The sequence below is a fragment of the Dermacentor albipictus genome, chromosome 5, assembly GCF_038994185.2.
Source record: "Dermacentor albipictus isolate Rhodes 1998 colony chromosome 5, USDA_Dalb.pri_finalv2, whole genome shotgun sequence".
NCBI classification, from domain to species: domain Eukaryota; kingdom Metazoa; phylum Arthropoda; class Arachnida; order Ixodida; family Ixodidae; genus Dermacentor; species Dermacentor albipictus.
In genome coordinates this window covers 134,152,764-134,173,500 of record NC_091825.1, presented here as the reverse complement: position 1 = coordinate 134,173,500, position 20,737 = coordinate 134,152,764, and the positions used below count along the sequence as shown (strand labels likewise).

At 42.5% G+C, this 20,737-nt stretch overlaps 1 protein-coding gene across 1 annotated transcript in view; it reads right to left on the bottom strand.

Moving 5' to 3' along the window:
- Positions 1-20,737, bottom strand: part of muskelin (muskelin 1) — a 34,039-nt gene that overhangs the window by 11,973 nt on the left and 1,329 nt on the right. The window contains exons 3-17 of the mRNA XM_065455563.2: positions 20,464-20,606; positions 20,289-20,377; positions 19,146-19,255; positions 18,309-18,446; positions 16,355-16,409; positions 12,404-12,478; positions 9,238-9,300; positions 8,501-8,613; positions 6,112-6,225; positions 3,219-3,376; positions 2,695-2,854; positions 1,969-2,089; positions 1,163-1,310; positions 991-1,099; positions 482-559 (exon numbers count right to left, since the gene is read on the bottom strand). Of these exons, the coding sequence (XP_065311635.1) occupies positions 482-559; positions 991-1,099; positions 1,163-1,310; positions 1,969-2,089; positions 2,695-2,854; positions 3,219-3,376; positions 6,112-6,225; positions 8,501-8,613; positions 9,238-9,300; positions 12,404-12,478; positions 16,355-16,409; positions 18,309-18,446; positions 19,146-19,255; positions 20,289-20,377; positions 20,464-20,606 (1,674 nt within the window). The remainder of the gene's footprint in view (positions 1-481; positions 560-990; positions 1,100-1,162; positions 1,311-1,968; positions 2,090-2,694; positions 2,855-3,218; positions 3,377-6,111; positions 6,226-8,500; positions 8,614-9,237; positions 9,301-12,403; positions 12,479-16,354; positions 16,410-18,308; positions 18,447-19,145; positions 19,256-20,288; positions 20,378-20,463; positions 20,607-20,737) is intronic.

The window sequence follows — 20,737 nt, the reverse complement described above, 5'->3', positions numbered from 1 at the left end:
GCTTGCGCAAACGCCATCAGTGAAAGTGCGCGGCGCGGGGGGGGGGGGGGGGGGGAGGAAGAAAGAAAGAAAAAAGCGAGGAGAAAAAAAAGTGAAGGTGAAAGTGAAAAGCGAAAGTGATGTATGCATCACGCGATCCTCGAGGTCCAGTATCGGAGAACGCAGGGAAGGAATTTCATTTGTGGAGGCTAGATGGGGTGGGTGGAGAGTGTCTTGCTCGGCAGTGGAGTCCGCCGCTGAAATCATGGGTTCATGGCACTGAAATATTTCTATCTCGGCTATTAATGAGCCGATTTGAAAAATTCTTGTGGCAGAACGCTCCCCAGAGGACTCGTAAGAACTTCCAGCGTATAAGCAAAATTTGCTATGGGGCCTGGTGAGGGGCCCTTAGAAGCCTACGCTGTCCTGGTTCATTGAAAAGAGGTAATGCTTTAGTTAGCCCCAGAAATTAATAGCTGCACTGCTTAGAAGCATTACTCACCTGGAGTGACCAGAAGTCGTCTAGTCTGACTTTTGGCGAATTTGGCCGACCTGGATTGCCACCGAAGAGGTAGTGAACCTGCAGATGGAAGTAGAAATAATACCTTGCATCAATAACTTACAAAATTGAGGCTTAATGGAGCACAAATATAAATTATCAGTCAAAGAAACAATATTGCATAGTTCTTGGGTGTACAGGGATGGCACCCTGTAAGTATCAATGGTAGAAAACATAACATAGTTGTAATTCAATATTAGGCCAGTTTTCATATGCTGGACCTGCTGCACTATATGAAGTGATGACACAGCCCAATTTGTTAAAGTTAACTGTGATGACGCCAGCTATAAAATCAACCAAGGCACAAGTCTGCCAGAGTTTCTTTGGGTTGTTATCGCATCTGAGATTTGTGGCAATTGCAAGAGCTGAACAAGTGCATATAGGATAACGCTCAAGCTGTTCAAGGTCAGTTAGGGTGCGCTTAGAGAAAGAGCTGATAAAAAGAAACCAACCTTTTTGACATGATCATAGACAAGTTGATGAGCGAATCGAGGGCAGGGTTCTTGCATGCTCTGCTTTGACGTTGCCTGTTGTCCGTAGTCACTGTGGTAAATGCATGACCTGAAAATGCAAGGAGTCATGCGTATCACACCTGGCTTAAACTTTTTCCAGGTGACCGCTTACCATTTATTTTGGTTGATGTCGTAGATCCAGAAAGAGTTCTTGACGTTGTCCTCCCGTTTCTCCTTGTCTTTGTTTGAGCCCGACAGCACATGGATCTCGTTAAGCTCAGGGTCAATGGTTGCCCGCTGCGTGAATCCTGCTGCTGGCACTGTGCATGGAAAAAAAATATAAACAATACACTCCCAATGTTCAGACAAGATGTGTGTTTGAACTTTTCACCAAGTTCTCTAATGTTCCACCTGCACATTATCGATACATTGACCTATGACTCAACACTGCAATGACATTCTTACATGATGAACAAATGCTCTACAATTCATCTTGTATTTCACAAGGCAAATTTTGTGCAGTAACTGCTGGAAACTTTTTTCACTGTGCTTTTTTAAAAGGCTTCATGACAGAACGTATTGGGTTCTCGAACTACTGAATTTGATGCGGCATTACAGTGAAGATCAAAACGTGGAATACCACAAATGAAGGAACATAGGCAAAAAAAAACACACACACACACACATACATACAGCACAACTGCAGTCAAAATTTGTTTATATAACAAAGTCACAACAGGATTAAATTACCGTCTTCATATTCAACATTCAATATAGACGTACATACTACTAATATTTACAAAAAGACATTTGCTACTGGGTTTGTGCAAAAGAAGTGCAAGCGTTATGAAATGCATCAACACTGCAAGCCAATGACCAACCAGCAAAGCAGCTGCCGAGTGGCCTGTCAGCCTGCTAGTGGTCTGCGGTGCCAGTGCAGAGCATACGAAGCCATTAAAATCAGACGGCAGTCTTTACCTTCCACTTTCTGGCCATCACAGAGTATGTTCATCTGGTCTGTATCCACATTGTACGTGAAGAAGTCTGTCAAGTACTCCTTGGAGCGCTGCCCAGCAAAAATGTACAGCAGGCGGGATTTCTGGAAACAGCGCATGCACATGATAAGTGAGAATGGCGACAGGCACAAAAAGCCTGAAACCAAAGCAATGCATAATTTTTATACCTCGTTATCTAAACAAACGTTGTTAGACTTTCTTTCAAGCTAAACAATGTCTCCCAAACAGTGACTGTGTAGGTGAAATTCACCATTGCACAAGGCACAAAGGGTGAAAACAACATAAAGTCTGCTTCTAATAGTTTTTACATTATACATATTCACAGCTAATCCGGAGTAAAATAAGTGATAAGTACTAGCCTCAAATGCATTTCTACTATTTCTTCAGCAATCATGAAGCTTAGTCCAATCCAGCTCATTCCTTTCGCACTGTGTGTATTCCTGTTACTTACTAACTAGATTATATCTATTTCTTGTCATACAGAAAATTTCGTGCTCCACTAAGCAACGTTTCTATACTTCCAGCAAGATGGCATACACTGACTGGCTCTGTCTGGCACAGCTGCTGATATGTTACTGGGCCTTACAAGCCTCACCTCATCATACAAAGGACAATGGCTCGCTATTCATGAAATAAATAACATGTGTATAAATTCTCTGCAACATTCTTAAGGCTCTGGACAACATACCTCATGGAACAACATTGAGTGCCCTATTCTTGCCCGAACATCTTGAAGTCCATTACTGGATGAATCATCACGAAGCTTGTGCCATGTGTTTGTTGGCACATGATATGTGAAGAGTCCGCTGAATGCAGTCTCAAGTGCTCTATCTTCCACAGGAAGAGAACTGGATGGGAACACAACAAGAGAAATTGTTGGACTTCACACCTGACGCACTATCCATACACCAAAATACGAGTCAGCATAATGTACAGTGACTTTCGCCCAACTGGAATTATGAGGGCTTCATTAACAGCATGGTTTAGCACAGCGAATACACGAGAACCTCACTTATCATTAGTAGAAACTCGCTTATTACATTATGCCACATCATATAACATCAACAAATTTCATGTTAACACTAGCATCTACATCAAAGAAGCTCTGCAAGTGGGGGGTGCTATAACAAAGCATTGTTCCACTGGTGGTATCAATGGCACAGGTTGGCACAATTGCATGCGATCTGCATAACCTTTTTTTTTTTACTTCACCTTGTGAGGATCTTGCCCCCAAAGACGTATATGGTGTTTCTCTCCACATCCATGCACATCTGGTGATCAAAGATGAGCTTTGGGCCACCCATTGCCGCAGTGTCATCCGTGATGAGCGTCCACTTGTTCCTCTCAATGTCGTACACATAGAAGTCACTCTGCAATGAAAGCACCTTCAGCATTAATGCACACGCATGACAGTAAATGTTCAAGAAGTTGTAAGAAATGCTCTGCTGCCAAGCTTTCACATCATGGTTTAGTTGGTGTTTAGTTAGTTGAGGCACACTGAGGCTATGGAATGTTCAACATGAAAAGTACCATGAACAAATTAGAATAAGCACAGCTGGTTATCAGATGCTAAATTCTGCTACAGATGTTTATTACCGCCATCGTCACTGCAGCACCACACTTTGCTTTTAAGTGTATGTGAACATAAAGGGTGTGGGGATGCACGACTCTCGCGCATCCCCTGATATGTTTTTTCACATAGCTCCCGTCTTGTGTAATCCGGCTTTGCCGCGTGGCTTTACTGCAGCAGTCGGTATGCTTGCAGGGTAGAACGAGAGATGGCGCGAGTATTGCTCTGCTAACGCCACCTAACGCCACCTAACGGCGGGGTTACTGAGGCGCAAAAAGGAGAAGGCTCTTCCTCTTTGGCTCGGGGTCGGCAAGCAGCGTGGATGTTCTGTGAGACCGTCTCATGAGGCCTATCCTGGGAATGGCGAACACCATTGTTTGAACGCGCCACCGTTCGCATGACAGTACACGTTAACGACCAGGCGTTGGTGTCTAGCATGGGGCGAACATAATCGCTCATTATCCAGTCGTGGTGAGTCGAACTTCTGCGATTTGTTGCATGCCCATCGGCATATTTTGTCGATAGCAGGCATTAGTCTATGAAAAGTGCAATAAATGTCCTTGTGATTGTTTGCACTACTGTGTTGTCATTCCTTTGTCGAAGAAACCCACAAGGGTTCTTGGAAATCTGCTCATATTACCAGAAGTTCTGCCTAAAGAAATTACCCTAAATCTACAGGAAAATGTGCGTCCCTTAATTTATTAATATAATCAGCGGTGTGCGAATACCGAATAGTAGGTTTTTAATCAAATATTGCATCGAACCAAGAAAAGCTAAATATTGAATCGAATATTGAATATCAGAAAATTTAACACACACTTTAATGCCTCCAAATTTTGTGCAAGAAACAGTGCTGCATAGTATGCTCAGGAAGCTAATCCAATTTCTTAACAAGAATCTTGCTAAGTATCAGTAACTTAGGTACCTAGGAATCGAGATGCATAGGATGCTGTATTCTTATTAACATGTCTGCACAGTGCAAAAGACGAGTACTGAGGGAAGAACAAAAACACAGGCGCTGTCCACAACACAGGCTCAGTCCTCGTCTTTTGAGCTGTGCAAACATGTCGATATGAATCACCAACTCGCCCAAGCTTCCACCTAATCAACTCTTATTAAAGGGTATACCAAATTAGTATGCCGGCACTAAGAACAACTCAGTTTGTATACAAAGGTCTGGAAGATATTTTGTATTGATGGAATGTCAATCAAATAGAATTGAGTGCTGTTTTTTCCTCTGAAGCTAAAGAAATGGCGAAACTGTCCTACATACCAATGAGGTTTTCAGTTTAATAATGGGCCCCACTCTGCTTAATGGCGATCTTCTATTGCTTAGAAAGTATTGCTTTCCAGTTTTCTTTGCCTGTGTCTGTGTCGCATTAATCATTTCAACTGGTATTGTCGACCTGGATGAAACTTGTACCGATAGAGATTGTGCGTCGTGGGAACGCTGCACATGTCAGGGCACCGACCACGGCCAGGTCATTCACCGAAGGTACCAATGTTCGAGAAATCGAATTTTAGATACAGACTCATGAATCGAATATTCGCACACCCCTAGTTGTAAGAGCATTCACCTCAACAGAACTGGTTCTTAAAAAAATCCAGGAGTGCTTCAAAATGATGTGTTACCATTCATAGCTCGGGGCTTGGATAAGACGAAAACCAGAAAGAACTACAGCATTACGTAGTGTTCATGGTAGCAAAAAACATGGCAGCACAAAAGTAATGCTACTTACAATCTGAGGGTTTCTATGTTTATCTCAACCGTGAAATATGCTCACATGTTCCATGCTCTTTATATTTGTAATAACAAGTAAAAGGAAGCATTTCATGAGGGCGCTGCTGTCCAAGATCCCCTCAATGAAATTGCACCTTTAAATATCACCGGCTCTTAAGTCTGAATTTTAGAGGCACTAGTCGTGTGAAAACTACAAGAAGCACCCCACCCAGATCCGCAAAGCTGTCATTTAGCTCAAATGCTGCTTTATTCAAAACAAACTTTTCATTCTCTTGGAATTGAAAATAATCAGACTGTGCTTTATTCATTCCGCCCTACCCTACACTAAACATAAAGTTCTGCCCTAGACTTCCTCTTCACAACTTGAACTGCATTTTTCTGCTTTCTGCACTGTCCACACAATGTCATCAATTAATATTGATGTGGTGATTTTATTCCCTCAGTAATTCTTCATTAGACATTTTACAAGATGTGTCATAACATCAGGTTCCCCTGCCATTGGCTCGTTAGAATCCCTTCAATAAATGGCAATGTCAGTGAGAAATATAACTAAGATAAACAAAAGCACACTGTAAACAAATACCCTGAATTAACAAGCTCAACAGCATAGATGTGGACTAACACTAATAAATAGTCAAAATAGCAGTCGCTATACTATGCACAATACTGGGTGTATGCTGACAAAACATTTAAGGACAATCATGCAGAAACAAAATGTTTCAAAGCAAAACAATTAAGTGGACATAGGTGCACAGAGAAGGTAATGTTTCAACTTCTTACAATATTTCACTCACCTTGAGGCATTCTGTACTTCTCGCAGAGGAGTCAAGGTAGCGGCCCAGCGTGAAGATCTTCTTGCGCTCTGGATCCAGGCACATTTTGTGGCAGGAACGTGCGCTGGGGCCACCCTGCACCACCACCACCACCACCGCAAGGCACAGAGAGAGAGAGAGAGAGAGAGAGAGAGAGAGAGAGAGGAATGTAGCTTATGAATAAGCAGAATTTGGCTGGTGTGGGCTGAGCAATGTGCTGGTTGTTCAAAACTTACAAAGTGGCCCACTTTGATACACGCCAGTGTGCAGCTCTCACTTTGCTGGCACTTAGTTTGCAAGTGTATATTCTGTACTTCAGAATAGCCAATTATGCTTCAAAATAAAACCACTTTAGAACAGCAATAGTGATATCTCAGAACGCCAATACACTGCATAGTGATCTAGAAAGATGCCAGCACTAGCAACCACAAGTTGTCTTCTGCAGAGCTGGGTGATTGAGCACTTGAGAAAGAGAGAGAGAGAAAGATGTTCATTAATTGAAAAAGAATTGTACATATATTAAAAGGCAACTCAAGTGGTTTTTCTGGTGAGATGCTTAGATTAGGTGAATTGTTTTGCTCCTTAATACCATATTTACTCTAATATAACGCACACTTTTTCCACAATAAAACGGGTCCAAAAATTGTGTGCGTGTTAGAATCAAATATGACCCTAAATCTGTGTTACCATATCGCCATCGGAATTTCAAGGTGGCTGCTTTGTGTGCACTTTGAGCCTAGCTGCCGTAGCTTCCTTCACGTGCTGTAGAACATGTGCTTAGGTTAGTCCACCGTCCGCTTTCCCTTTTTCTGAATTTGCTCTATCACCATGGAAGAGCCAACTTCAAAGACATGCCGAGTGTTCATCATGATGCCGCAATTAAAAGGAATGTGATCAGCTGTGGGGAGACGGGCGAAAATCAAGCCGCATCACGGGCGTTCGGAGTTCCTGAAACTTGCGAACGGGACTAGCGCAAACAGGAGAGGCGTCCTACTCCGGCGGCTTCTGCATAGGCCCGGCTGCGCGGCCTCTATCTCGAAAGTGATCTGGGATGGAGACAGTTTACGCATCTAGGCACACCGCACTGTGTTCTCATTGGTTAGCTTACGTTGAAGTGAGAGGCTGCACAAAGATCAAATCGCTCGCTCCTGCTATACCACACTTTCTCACTCCCAGCGTTCCGATAAAGAATTGCCGCGGTCATTGAGTGAGACGTGTTGTTCTCGCACGGCACCAGGCTTGTTAATTTAGTAAGTGAATGTTTCAAAGTTTACACGAAAGATAAAGCTACTGTTCTTACTTTTCGTATAGCTGTCTACTAATTTACTATCGCAATTGATGCTTCGCCTTTCGGGTGACAATGCGACTTTTTTTATTTATCACAACTTTAGTGCATTGGGAGTAAATCGTTGTTCTTTCAAATGAGAGAAAGTTGTATTTCTGTAAGAAATAATGAGGTGCGCGGTACTGTAATGGACTTTTCTTTTTTCAGGTCACGGCAAATAGGTACATGTTACAATCGAGGGCGCGTTACAATCAAGTAATTACGGTATGTAGAACAGCAAGCCGTCGTATATAGCTTTGCAGTATTCAGGGGTCCCTCTTGGAAGCATCGAATCGTTCAGTCTAACTACTGAGCTCTGTAGCCCAGCAAGGCAGATTCTTCGCAGTGAGGATAGGTCGAACGCTTGACAAAGAAAAAAAATTCACACGTGTCTTGCACTCATGCGTTAAATGTTTTAACAGTGGACTAACTGTACACCAGGGTGCAATAGTAATAGAACCCAGCCTTTGGATTGCGATTCTGCATTACATCTTGGTGCAGGTTCCGTTCTTTGCTTCTCATGCAGTAGTCCTGTGCCATTAATATGTCAGAAATTACAGCAATAGTTTGCTGGTCAAGGCAAAAATGTACTCTTAAACAGGCACTGGAGGTCCTTCTGCACAACAGGTTACAAGTGTGCTGATAGTGCTATGCTACAAATCTGTCACAACTACAGCGAAACATGCTGCTTGATGCTGTGTGTATCGTGTTTCACAGTAGTGGTGACAGATGGTGTCATCATACCACTGCACTGAAATGGCCATATTTTGAGAGAAGACCCACATTTCCGATTTATTGAGAATTAAGACAGTCAAGTAACATGTGTTATTGAACTCAACACACCACGAAAAGCAAGCTCGGTGCAAAACCCAAGTGTGAAAAAGCCAGCGGTGTAGCTGGTAGAGTGATGATACACCTGGTGCTCCTGCTTACATAACTGAGCTTTGTGGGTAGGTTCTTACAAGGCGCACACACCCTCATTGCTGCTTCCACAGCAGACTTCTAGAATGCAGTACTTTCTTCAAATGGCATTTGGCCAGCACTCACCTCAGCTTCGGTGTCCCTAGACAAGCATGTCCACACGCCCGTCGATGTTTGGTACGACCACAGGTCTGCAAGGTCCTGCACGCCATCCCACCCGCCAAACAGGTACAGTGTTTCTGCAGAGGGAGCAAGAACAAGCAACAGCTGTGTGCCAATCACATCTTGGTTTTCGCCTTGGGCCAATCACACCTGCGATCTCTACCACATGCTTCATGCATGTAAAAGGATGACACTTAGCAAGAGTGAGGACTGAAAATACTTATTATGGTGTAATAAGATGCAACACAAATTGGCACCAAATTGGCAAACAAGCTCAAACTTGTTATGGCTGGAACTGCTCAGTGCCAGCGCCGACAGTGCCGACACACTGTAGCAGACGACACACCCCGCGCGTCGTCTGCTACAGTGTGTCGTGGCAAGGCATGAAAGACAATCCTTGCCGTCCAAGCAGGAAATACATAATAAAGAAAAGCATTATTTATTTGGACGCTATATTCAGAAAGAAAATGTGGCCTCAGCTGTAACATTGTTGGATTTGTCAGTGAACTGCCAACAATGCTCACTTTCAAAAATGGGGGGGGGGGGGGGGGGGGGCTAATGGTTTTAACAGTGGAAGTACGATACACCAATTAAGTACTAAATAAAATACTCAACACACAGGAAAGGCTGTTTAACAAGATGCACATATGTGGACGACAGGAAAATGTGAAGAAGAAAAGTCACGTTAATAATTATGTTACCTGTCTGCACGTCGATGCACATCTGATGGCCACCACGCATTCCAGGACGATTCTTGCCTTCCGCTGAAGCCAGAAATGCAACAGCATATATAGAGAGAATCGAGACATCATAAAAGAGGGAACAAAATGCCTACATGCAAATCAAATTCCCCTACCCTCACAAAATAGGTTCAATAGACTGGCATATCATTTTTTTTTTTTTCAATAGCTGAATCTACAATGGCAGCACCTTACCACTGCCAAGCTTGATACTGCAGCCACTTCTGTGGCCCAAAACTGGATTTGTGCCAAACCCTTTTCTGAGAAACATCTTGAACATTGCAAATGAGCTACCAAGGACTTAAAAAAAGATAGATGCTTCTTTAGTCAAACTGTGAAAACACTTGCAAATTTCTGAAGACCCAACAGCTCAGACAATGCGTCTACAAAACATGACACAAGACCAAACTCCTTATGTATTTCCTTCCAGATGCCATGAATATGCCTGCAAGGCAACATGCACTTTGCAGCAACATGCCTCTGCCTTTTTTTTAACTACCGTATTTTCTGATGTCCAAGTTGCACTTTTGTAAAAGATGCACCACTACTTTTTGCCACTTTCTAAGAAAAAACTGGTATATAAGACACAGCTATGCATAAGACGCACCTATATTAACTCGACATAAAGATTGCAACAGCGCAAGCACATGCAACCACAAAGTACAAGGACGAGACACAAGCGCTTGTGTCTCGTCCTTCGTACTTTGTGGTTGCATTTGTTTGCGCTGTTACAATTTTTATGTCAAGTATGCACCAACTTGCCCAGAAAGAAGTTTTAATGAAGTATATTAACTCATTCGGCACGATGAAACATGATTACGCACGCTTGTACACTTGAGAACACCAAATTCTCGTAAACTAAACTTCTACGAGCTGCAAATTCTAGAAGAATAAAACTTGAACCAATGCTCCTTTTAGGGGCAGGAAACTGACATTTATTGCAGTTTACTTGTAGTCACCGAAGGTCTCAACCTCCGACACACTGTCAAAAAATGCGGCTACTTTAGTTGGCAGCATTGATGTGTTACCGTCGTTAGCGCCTGAATAACTCGTATGCAATACTGTAACATCTTGAAGCATGTTGCTGGTGTTGTCTTTATGAAGAGGCGTGCCCAGGGCGAACTCACGAACAACAATCGCATTACACCTACACACTACAGCTACGCACTACACCTACACACTAAAGCAAAATACCAACTGGAAGTTGAAAGAACTGCGACTACTGCTGAGGCTTCTCGAAAGGGCAAATAATAATGATGATGATAACAAAGTGGTGCTTTCTTTTAAAGGGTAGAAGCCAGACACCACAATGTAACAATGAAAAATTGTGGCTCCTTTTTCTTCTTTATTGTGTTAGTCCTGTGGATTTAACATTATTAAAGGAACTACACCATAAGCGTAAACTAGTATGCATGACCTCCAATCATGGAGGCACCTATATCCCAAAGGCCATGATGCCAGCCTTTACTTTGGCCATCGCGCTGCCTACATGGCAAGCCCTCAGGGCTGGCATCTGTCGCCATAGTCACTCCGCTGTTAAAACAACATTTGAGTTATTTTAGAATGCTGCCACGCAAGCTCTCTTGTACTTGCAAAAAAGTAAAAAAAAGATGCCCAGAAGCATCAGGACGCATGATTTCTTTATGCATATATAAAATGCATCATTGTACAAGACTTGCCAAGAGAAATTAAGAAAAAAGTGCGTTGTATGCACTGGAAAATATGGTGGTATCACTCCTGGCGCGATAAGTTCAGCATGTCTACAGTCATAACTGGTTGAAAGACCATAAAAACCAGCCCAGTTTTCAGGTCTTTTCTACACTAGTCATTTGCTCTCAATTGAAGAACCTATGGTTTCTGAGAGAGATCAACTGATTTTGGTAAAGCTGAATGTGATGAACCAAGAGACTGCAAATACACCTAAATCTTGGCACTGGGTCTAACTTTATGGATTTCCTGATCAGAATAGTAAAAGAACTAACTAAAATTTTGTTTTCCCACAGTTAATGTATCTACCTGATTCTGGCATGCCCCCGAATCAATCTAATGTGCACCCAATTTTTCACGGGTTTCAGGAAAATAGAAATGCACATAAATGTAACATGCCGCCGATTCATAAAAGAAAAACATAGTAAACTCCCCTCTCATGCCTCACTCAGCTTTGTGAGACAAAGGTTTAACTGCATCAAGTGCTTGCAAAAATATTGCGAACCTTGTAAAATTGCAGCTCACAATGAGATGACACTTGCAGAGAGTGATGAAATAACTCTGTGTAAGCAAATCAAAACAAAACAGATTCACTAGAAGATAAAGAAGTGTGAATGAACAAGGGATGCCTCACGCCGAAATCAACGTTCTAATAAAAGGATTCATCTTTGACAAAGACAAGTCAAGTCCCCTTGCCAAAACTGCTTAAAGGGACACTAAAGTGAAAAGTGATTTCTTCTGCATCAGTAAATCACCGTTCTACAACACCAAAAACACCACTCTTACAACGATAAGACGTTTGGTAAGCCAGAAAAAGCGCAAGAACGAAATGCGGGTGGCGACGCCTACTTGAGTTCCCGCACCTGGGGGCTGTGACGTCTTGGTTTTTGATGGCATCTTCTAGGGCCTACTAATTATATATAACGGTACAGATTGACTACATTGTGTTCTAAGGGAACCAAATATTAAAGATGCCAAGTTTCGGGAACCTTTATTCAGCCAACGCGGCCCAAATGCGAAAACAAACTTTGGAATCCCTGACGTCACGCTGACGTACCGGCGCTGGCATTTCGGCGCGAAATTCAAATACTGATACTTAGACCTTCATTTTCTCATCCAATATTCAAACTATTTTCTTGAAATGACTGCCTGCAGGTTTCTCAAACAATGCTTTATTAGTCTAAACTGATTTATTGTTTCCCTTTAGTGTCCCTTTAAGCCTAGCGCTTTCCTTTTTTCAGCCACTGTTCACCAGTGTATGCAAAGCAACAGATGCAGAAAGCAAAGCAACCACTACAGAAATGCTAAGACTATAAACTGTTCTTTGTTGCAGTGCTATGCTCTCTTGCAGTATGCTCCCAGGTGGAGTCCACCCCTCAAATGCTCTGCACCTAAAAAGAAGTCATGTATGTAGACATACGTTTGTCGGTACAAAGGATCGGTGTCCACTTGGGCCTGTACTCCTCGTTCTTCAGGTATTCATTAAAGACGCCCTCTGAAACAAGAAAGATGCCGTTGAGCATTCCATGCACAAGGAGCGCTGCAAGCAGTCAAAAGTTAATTTGCAAAAACTGCCCATGACTTGTTAGATACAAACCCAATGTTGGCAACTGGGGTAGCTGGTATGGTGGGAAACCACCACAGCACACCAAAAAGCACTTCAGTTTTGAGCAAACAATCAATGGACAGTTCAAGGAAAGGTAAAAGAAGTTTATTAATGTATCGTACATTAAGGCCACGACAGCAGCATCATATACAGTTAAACCTCAATATAATGAACTTCAAAATAATGAAATTCTCGATATAATGAAGTATTTACCTTTCCATAACCTCTTGTTTATAGAGCACAATGTATTTAAAACCTCAATATAACGAAGTGTGTTTGTATGTGATTTCAATATACCGAAATTTCACTGCCGCCACAAAGGAATGCCGAGACAATAAATGGAAACTTTTGGGGACAGATGGTCAAATGACTGAATTACAAGTGGCTGCTTGCAAACGCACCTCTCAAATTGCCCTGGACATGAGCCACCCTTGAAGTGGAGCTGCATAGTGTTCTGGGTAAAGTTCAAGTGCTATAAGATCCTATTGCACCCCGTGCACTGTGCTTTAGGTGCGAGTGAAAGTGTGCCATCTCGCAGGAGCAAAGGGAAAGAGAGTGATCGGAGCTGGAGCTCGCTCTTGCCAGTAACATGATCAAGTGCACACTAGGGGGCAGAGGGGGCGGGGCATGGCTGAGTGCAGGAAAGTTAGTGCACCCAGTCTCGATTTTTGGCGCGCTGTGTCTGTCTCACCTGTGGCTGCCCATGGCTGTAAGCGCAGCTGAGCGCATAACCTAGCCACACACCCTGAGGTAATCTGCGCATGTGCAAAGAGTGGGTGCGCCGAGACAGCGCAGCACCATATAACCTGTCTTACCGCGTGTTTAGTATTGGAGTTTGTGTAATCCATACTCTGTTCTATACACAGCAGTAAACGCCGCAAAAGCTACGCAAGAAGTTCGGTCAAGAAACATTATCATTCCGCGCGTTCTGTCTATGCTTCGTTGCACGCCAACAGTGTTCGTTTGCGTGAGCATGCATGTGAGGCTCCTTGTGACGGGTTGCAAATAAAAAACCCGAAAAGAACAACACAAATAAAAGTGATCTAAAACAACGCATTAGCAGCCGTATACCACAGTGTGTTTGTTTCTAAGGATTAAAACTTGTTTCATTGAATACTAAGCCTATATATAAAATACAGTTGCGCACAATTGCTGTAAAAAAAAAAAAACAACAACAACGCCGAACTATATCCAAGTGCAAACGAAGCCACTGCAAGAAGTCTCTCTAGCCTCCACAGTGTTGGCTGTTATGTATGGAACACACTATAGAGTTTTAGCGACCCGTTGGAGCGAGCGGCAGATGAAGCATTCGATTGCTCCCCTCTGCTGGCGCTTTACTGATAGCATCACTGTGTGGGCAACGCTATCTGCTGCGGGGGCGGAGTGCACACAAAAGGGTGGCTGGTTTCGCTAAATTCGTACCGCCCAAAAGACATCGTCGACGTATGTCGCATGAAACCATATCATTTGTCGGCGACTCTCAAATTTATCAAAATGATTTTTTTTATTTACTCATACTGTTGGCCTGTCGCCCGTTACAGGGTGGGTCAAAAGCAGCACTTCAACAATTATTTTAGTACAATACGTGGCATTCCAATAATACATATAGCACAAAAATAAAAACAAGCCAATAGCAGTATTTCGGCAATTAGTACAGTACATGAATAAAGCGGTACATGAATAGTGTTTGAATAGGCGAACATAAGCGAACAAAAAGATACATAAGCAAAATATTCTGCAGATACTCCGATCAATAGGACTATAAATGCAGTGTTAATAAATGAGGTCACCCCCCCCCCCCCCCAAAAAAAAAGTGGTGAGCACACAAATCTGCATGCATCTTTCAATGTTGCTTTAAGTTTTTCTCATTCAAATTTGCTTTTTTTTGACTGCCTGATAATTCGTAAAATTCAGCGCCATTTTCCTAGTAAGAAAAATTGATCGGCTACTGTACTTATTTGCTTAAAATGTCGAATTTCAATAGAACGAAATTTTGATATAACGAAGCAAATCGCTGATTTTACCGAGTTTGTTATGTCGAGGTTTAACTGTATATACATGAAGGTCACTTAACACCATCACATTGGTTCGACCAAGTTAGGCAACAGGATAGAATAAGGAATTTCATCCAAAATGCAAGTGAGCCACTTGACAAAGCAATCACAGCACTGTAAATTGCCGAGCTGATTCTGCATGTTAACCCACATTTAAGTGAAAAGAACAAGCAGAGCTGATGTTGAAGCAGACTTGAGACTGATTGTTCAAGTGGTACACCTGATGTTTGCACTGGTTCCAGCATGTAACATCACTCTCATCAGTGGCAGATTGCAAGTAAACCACATAAGGCATCTAAAGTCTAATACAAGAAGCTGAACGTGTCCCCTATCTTTAGTTGGCATGGTTCTAACTGCATGTTCGTATTTCTTTGCACACCTTTCAGTAAATGTAAGAGCATTTAAAGCGATTATTATGTCACCTGTCTTTCCGGTCATCTTTCCAATAAAATTATAATCATTGCATTTCATAAACTGCCCACAGGTCCTTTTTTTTTCCTCATATGCCTTCCATGGTTGCTTATATGTGCAGAATTACAGCATATGTTTAGACAGTTGAGGGACTGACCCTATGTTTGGAAGCATAAATGAACGAAGCATTCATGCCAGAAAGAAAAGGCAGGAAACTTCTCTTATGTCATTGTGGGGAACTCTGATTGCCAAAAGGAAGCTGCAAAAATAAAGCCTGTGACTTGACTTGGCCTGGCAGAAAGCAGCTAATGAGAGATTTCAACCTAAACACGGAGGTAAATCAATTGCTGATTCAGTCTACGCTTGTTACAACGGACACACAAACAACAGACTTTCGGATATAACGGACCATACTGCTGCATTCGCGTAACAATATTTCATCCTTAGTTTGCTCTACTTATTTTATTAATGCAACAAAGTTAGCTTCTAACGGAATGCACTACAACGAACCATCAGCTACAGTGGATGAAATTAGTAGCAATTTTTGTCAAAATTGGGCGTATAAAACAGACTTTTGCTGTGTCGACACAGGCTGGCAACTCATTTGCAAGGGTCAGCCCATAATCACTGCTCAATATCGTACATGCAAGGGAGGGAAGAAAGCGGAGTAGAAGCGCACTGTGTTTCACACGTGAGGCACAGGCAAGAGGGGGGAGAGGAGGGGTTCAACTCCGGTGACTGCCGTTAACAGTGCGGTCGTGTGGGCGCGTGGCGCCGTATCTTGAAAACGATCTGTGATGTGGACAAAGTATGCCTAGTGCGGTAGCTTCGTATGCGCTGTGCTTCCAACATTAAGTCCACGTTGAAGCGAGAGACAGCACGAAGGTCAAGTCGCTCGCTGTTGCTGCCGTGCTTCTGCAGTCCGCAGTCGTAGAGCTAGATGTGTTCATGTTTACCTGTGCGTGTGTGACACGGCGCTTGTTAATTTATTTAGTAAGCTAATGGTTACAACTTTATACGGCCCATAAAACTACTATCATAACTTCGCATAGCTGTCTGCTAATTTGCTATCACAATCGATGCTTCGCCTTTTAGGCGAAACAGTAACTTTTTTGTTTGTTTTTTACTTGGGACATTCGTCACTCACTCTTTGCAATAACGTTGTTACACATCGCAAGCTAAGCTTCGGAAGTGAAGAATTTTGGATTATACATACTTCGGATAAAACGGACATTTTAGCTGGATTATCAGGGTCCGTTGTAACGAGAGTCGACTGTAGTGTGTAATGCGCTTTCCTTACCATTTGCTGCTTTTTCCAGGAGCTGTTCACAGGCAGCAAAGTCACCTTTCTGCACCTGTAACCATTAGAAATGGGGAGGTCAAACAGCCCCAGCCACCCTTGCTAACTAACAACACCAATTGCATGACTAACTAATGAGCTTAAACCTCTCCTTTCTCACTTTGTTCCCTACTTATGGTAGTAATACAGCCAAAACCGGATATATCGAATTTGAAGGACACTGCAAAAATAGTTTGATATATCGATAATTCGAAATTTAAATATGCCTATCTGAAGCTTATCTGAAAACTCCGCATGTCTTAGACAGCCTCGCGAGAAAGTGAAAAGTGGGAATCAACCGATTCCATGCCCAGAGCCATTCAGAGAAAAGATTGAGTCCCATACATTTCTTGTGTAATGCGTGTATCGAACTAAGGTGTCCTTTGCATTCTTGAATCAGCGTGGCGATCCCCTTTCCCATAACGAACGGCCACAAGTAGTATACTTCACCGCACGGCAGTTAGTTCTTTTCACTACTATTATGCTTCACCGCATTACACTGCTGTGATGCGGTTAAAATTACTAAACGAAATCCGTAACTATGAAGCGCAAATAAGACCCATGATGCAAGAGATCTCTTTATTTTGAGGGACGTACTTCACTCATTTTCCTTCCATGGCACGTAATGCCTTGATGGCATCAGCCAAAATTGAAGTTTTGTCAGCATGAATATTTCCGATGACGCGAGAGGTGATCGCATTTTCGTTAGGAGAAGCACATTTGCAGAGGTACAGTGTTCGATATAATAAATATGGTGGTGAATGGGAGTTCAAAAATTTGGAGGACGCTTAAGCTGCGCATTTAAAAGTGGAACCCGATAGCATTCAAAGATCCCTGACTGCTTCTCACGCTGCCCCGCAACTGCTGCGTATGCAACCGTAATGTTTACCAAGAAATGCTTGCGGAGAGCACCGTACACAAAGGCGGGCTTTATGGTAGAAACCCAGCCTTAATTATAATTGCAAAGTTGCAAAGAAAGTCTCAAAAGTCACTAAGTGCCGAGGCCTGGCAGTTAAATCATCGTACCTCGGATGCAGTCTATGAGATTACTGCATGCAAGTCAGCTATTATTAAGCGCAACATAATTATTGCTTCAAATTGCAGTTGCTATATTATTAGACACTTGGACTTATTGTATGTTTCGGAAATAAAAAATGCAGGCATGGATATGGCAACACGCTGAACTGCATACGACATATAAAAGTGTTTCGTTTTTGATCTGAGTGGTTTCGCTTTGACTGGTTAAATACCAAAGCAGTTGGACAAGAAATGACAAAAACACGTAGCTATTATCGCAGAAATATTTTAGCACTTTAGAATATATGGATCACAGGAACATTGACTTGACAGACAAAATAATACTTCCTCACAGTTACAGCTGCACTTGTCATCTGCTTCCCACTAATTCCGCTATATGATAGCTATTATACGCTCGCCGATCACCGTTTTAAGCATGCTTCCATTTAACAACTACATCCTCATTGCAGATTGAAAATTCTGATAAAAAGTGTTCCACGGTGTTTTCCATGTTGCCACTTCATCATTAGACACTCTAACTGGCAAGCATTCCATTGCATTAAAAAAGATAGCTACCATGAAAATTGGTTGTCGGTCCCTTTAGGGGTAGTTAGCTCTGTGAGAAAGCCTGCTTACAGACTTTTGCACATTGTCTCTTAATATGCAGGATAGCCTAAACCTTGTGCACTCAAGGCTGACAACATCCATGCACCTCATTCATATTAACTAGGAACCTTGCACAGGTTTTGGAATGGCAAATAAACCACAATTTTATCAACGACCGCAGTTATTTGTTTCACTGACACACTAACGCCAGCAACAGTTGCCAAACCTTTCACTAAGATGATAAGAAGAGCAGTGCAAAAAACAACATGTCTACTGTGTGGACCCAGCATACCAAGAGATCATGTAACTTGGTCAGCAGTGCATCCTCCAGCTGCACCTTGGTCCTCTTCTGTAGGGACTCAAAGGCCTCCGAGTAGTTCTTCTGCCGGAAGTGCTTGAGGCACAGGCGAATGGCCTCTTTCTCCCGGTACTGAAGCACATATGTAAGCAATGTAAGTGCCAAGCCTCACAAAGATGCTCGTATGCATATTAATCGGTGGCACAGCTAGGCCAAGCTTGAACTTGTGAGACTCGTGGAAGTACATTTCTGCATTGCCACTGCTAGTTCCACTGAAATGGCAGAGGCAACCTTACTGAATGTTAAAATATGAATGTCACCAATTACATCAATTGGCAGCATCGATTGTGATGTTAAGCATGAGGTCACAGGTTCGATACCCGGTTAGCTAGCGGTCACATTTTGATGGGGGCGAAATGCAAGAATGCTCGCCCGCATTGATTTCGGCACATGGTAAAGAGCCCTAGGTTGTTGAAATTAATCCAAAGCTGACCAATATGGCATCTCTCACATTCCGCCGTGCAGTTTTGGCATGTTAAACCCGACAAATTAATTGCTAATAACTTCGTCTGCATCTTCTCGTGAGCCCTTTGTCTTGTTGGAATCAATGACATAAGTGCCATAAAATCACTACGAGCATCCTGTTACAGGTTTTAAAACTTTCAGAAACTTGGCTGTGTCTTTTGCAAATTTGTTTCTACCTGCGAGTGCTTCTGTGCACTGTGTGTCCAAACATTGGACCAAGCAAGATGATTACATGATAAACATGCTCTTAGCCTTCACTGGCAGGTGCTATCCATTGTGTATTAAAATAGGGAAGAAGAAACTTACCGTACTGAACCATCGTAGCGAAGACGTCACCAGGTCCCTGTCTTCATTTCCTTGAAGCTCGACATGCCATATGCTGAAGTTGAAACTGGGACCCCAAGATTGGATGGGCACTGCAATATTTTCATCTTATGTAGCGTGTTCCATCTCAGATGTTTCAGTGTGTTGTTTCACCTAGTTTAGGTTAACTACTTTAGACATTTTGTGATGCCATATGCTTGCTCACAACTTGTATTGTCTCATTGATTGTGAAATTTTGTTTACTATTGTAATTTTTATGAACCACCCTGCAGAAATCCCAAAAGAGGGGATTGTAGTAATACAAATAATAGTTACATTAGCAGATATCAGACATTACAGGAAGCTGCGAAGAGCTAGAACTGAAACACGCTCCCTGCAGTGTCATAATTTGTGAAGGCCAAGCTATTGCACAACTCTGATGTTTGCATGCCAACTATAGCACTTAAATATGCAACACAGGGCATGTCAATTTATTTGCTTACAACCAGCAGCCTTGAAAGCATTTTATTTGCAGTCATTAGTGCGCAGCATACAACTCACATTTAAGTAGACTCTCCTGGCAGCTTCTAAAATTTGTTGTTAGGTTGCGAAGAATCAGAACCTTCCGATGTGGAAGGATGGGAGAAGCAGAAGATCATGTGAGTTGGACTTTTGCCCCAAGAAGCATTGTTAAAAAAAAAAATATTTGGGGGAGTTTCCTGTGCCAAAACAACTTTCTGATTATGAGGCGTAGTAGTGGACTCCTGCAATTTTGACCACTTGGGGTTTTCTGACGTGCACCTAAATTTAAGTACACAGGTGTTTTCGCATTTAGCCCACATTGAAATGCAGGCCGCCATAGCCGGGATTCCAAGAAGCATTGTGCAAGTGGTGATCACTGTTAATAAGAACACAATGTAAAAAATCAGCATCAGAAATTCCTCAGTGCTTTTCCACTGATACAATGCCAGCAATTAACTAACACAACATAATAAAGCCCAGTACTGATAAACTTGTTTGAATGTGCCTATAATATATGCAAGATGCACAACCATGATACTTGATGAATCATCAGTTACATCTGATGCCAATTCTGGGTGGATTCCAAACCTAGAATAAACTGCGGGAGAAAAATGTTCTCATTACCGATTTTGATGTAACGTGACGGGAACTGGTTGCCATTGATGGTGTGCTTAAGGGTGAATGTCTCCGTCAGGTGATCGTTCTTGAGTCCGCTGGCAAGTGAGAAAAGAGATATATGCAGTAACTGCGTATGACACATATGAACACAGTACACGGCACAAGTACAGGAGATCCATACCTGTCAAGAAGCTCCAACATGTGCTCATCTGTCAGCCCACCATAGATCTTGAACTTCTTCATGTTGCACACGTGCGTTTTCTCGTACTTGCCAAAAGTGATTGTATGAACTATTGCAGGCCGCTCCAGCTTCAGGATCAGAAACTGTGAGAAAAATTGTGCAGACACAAAATCAGGGCATGCTACTTCAATGAAGGCCCCATCCAGACATGCAGCAAAAATTGCAGCATGAGCCGAGACTCCTACAGACTTGAATATAGGCATATAAATGAAGA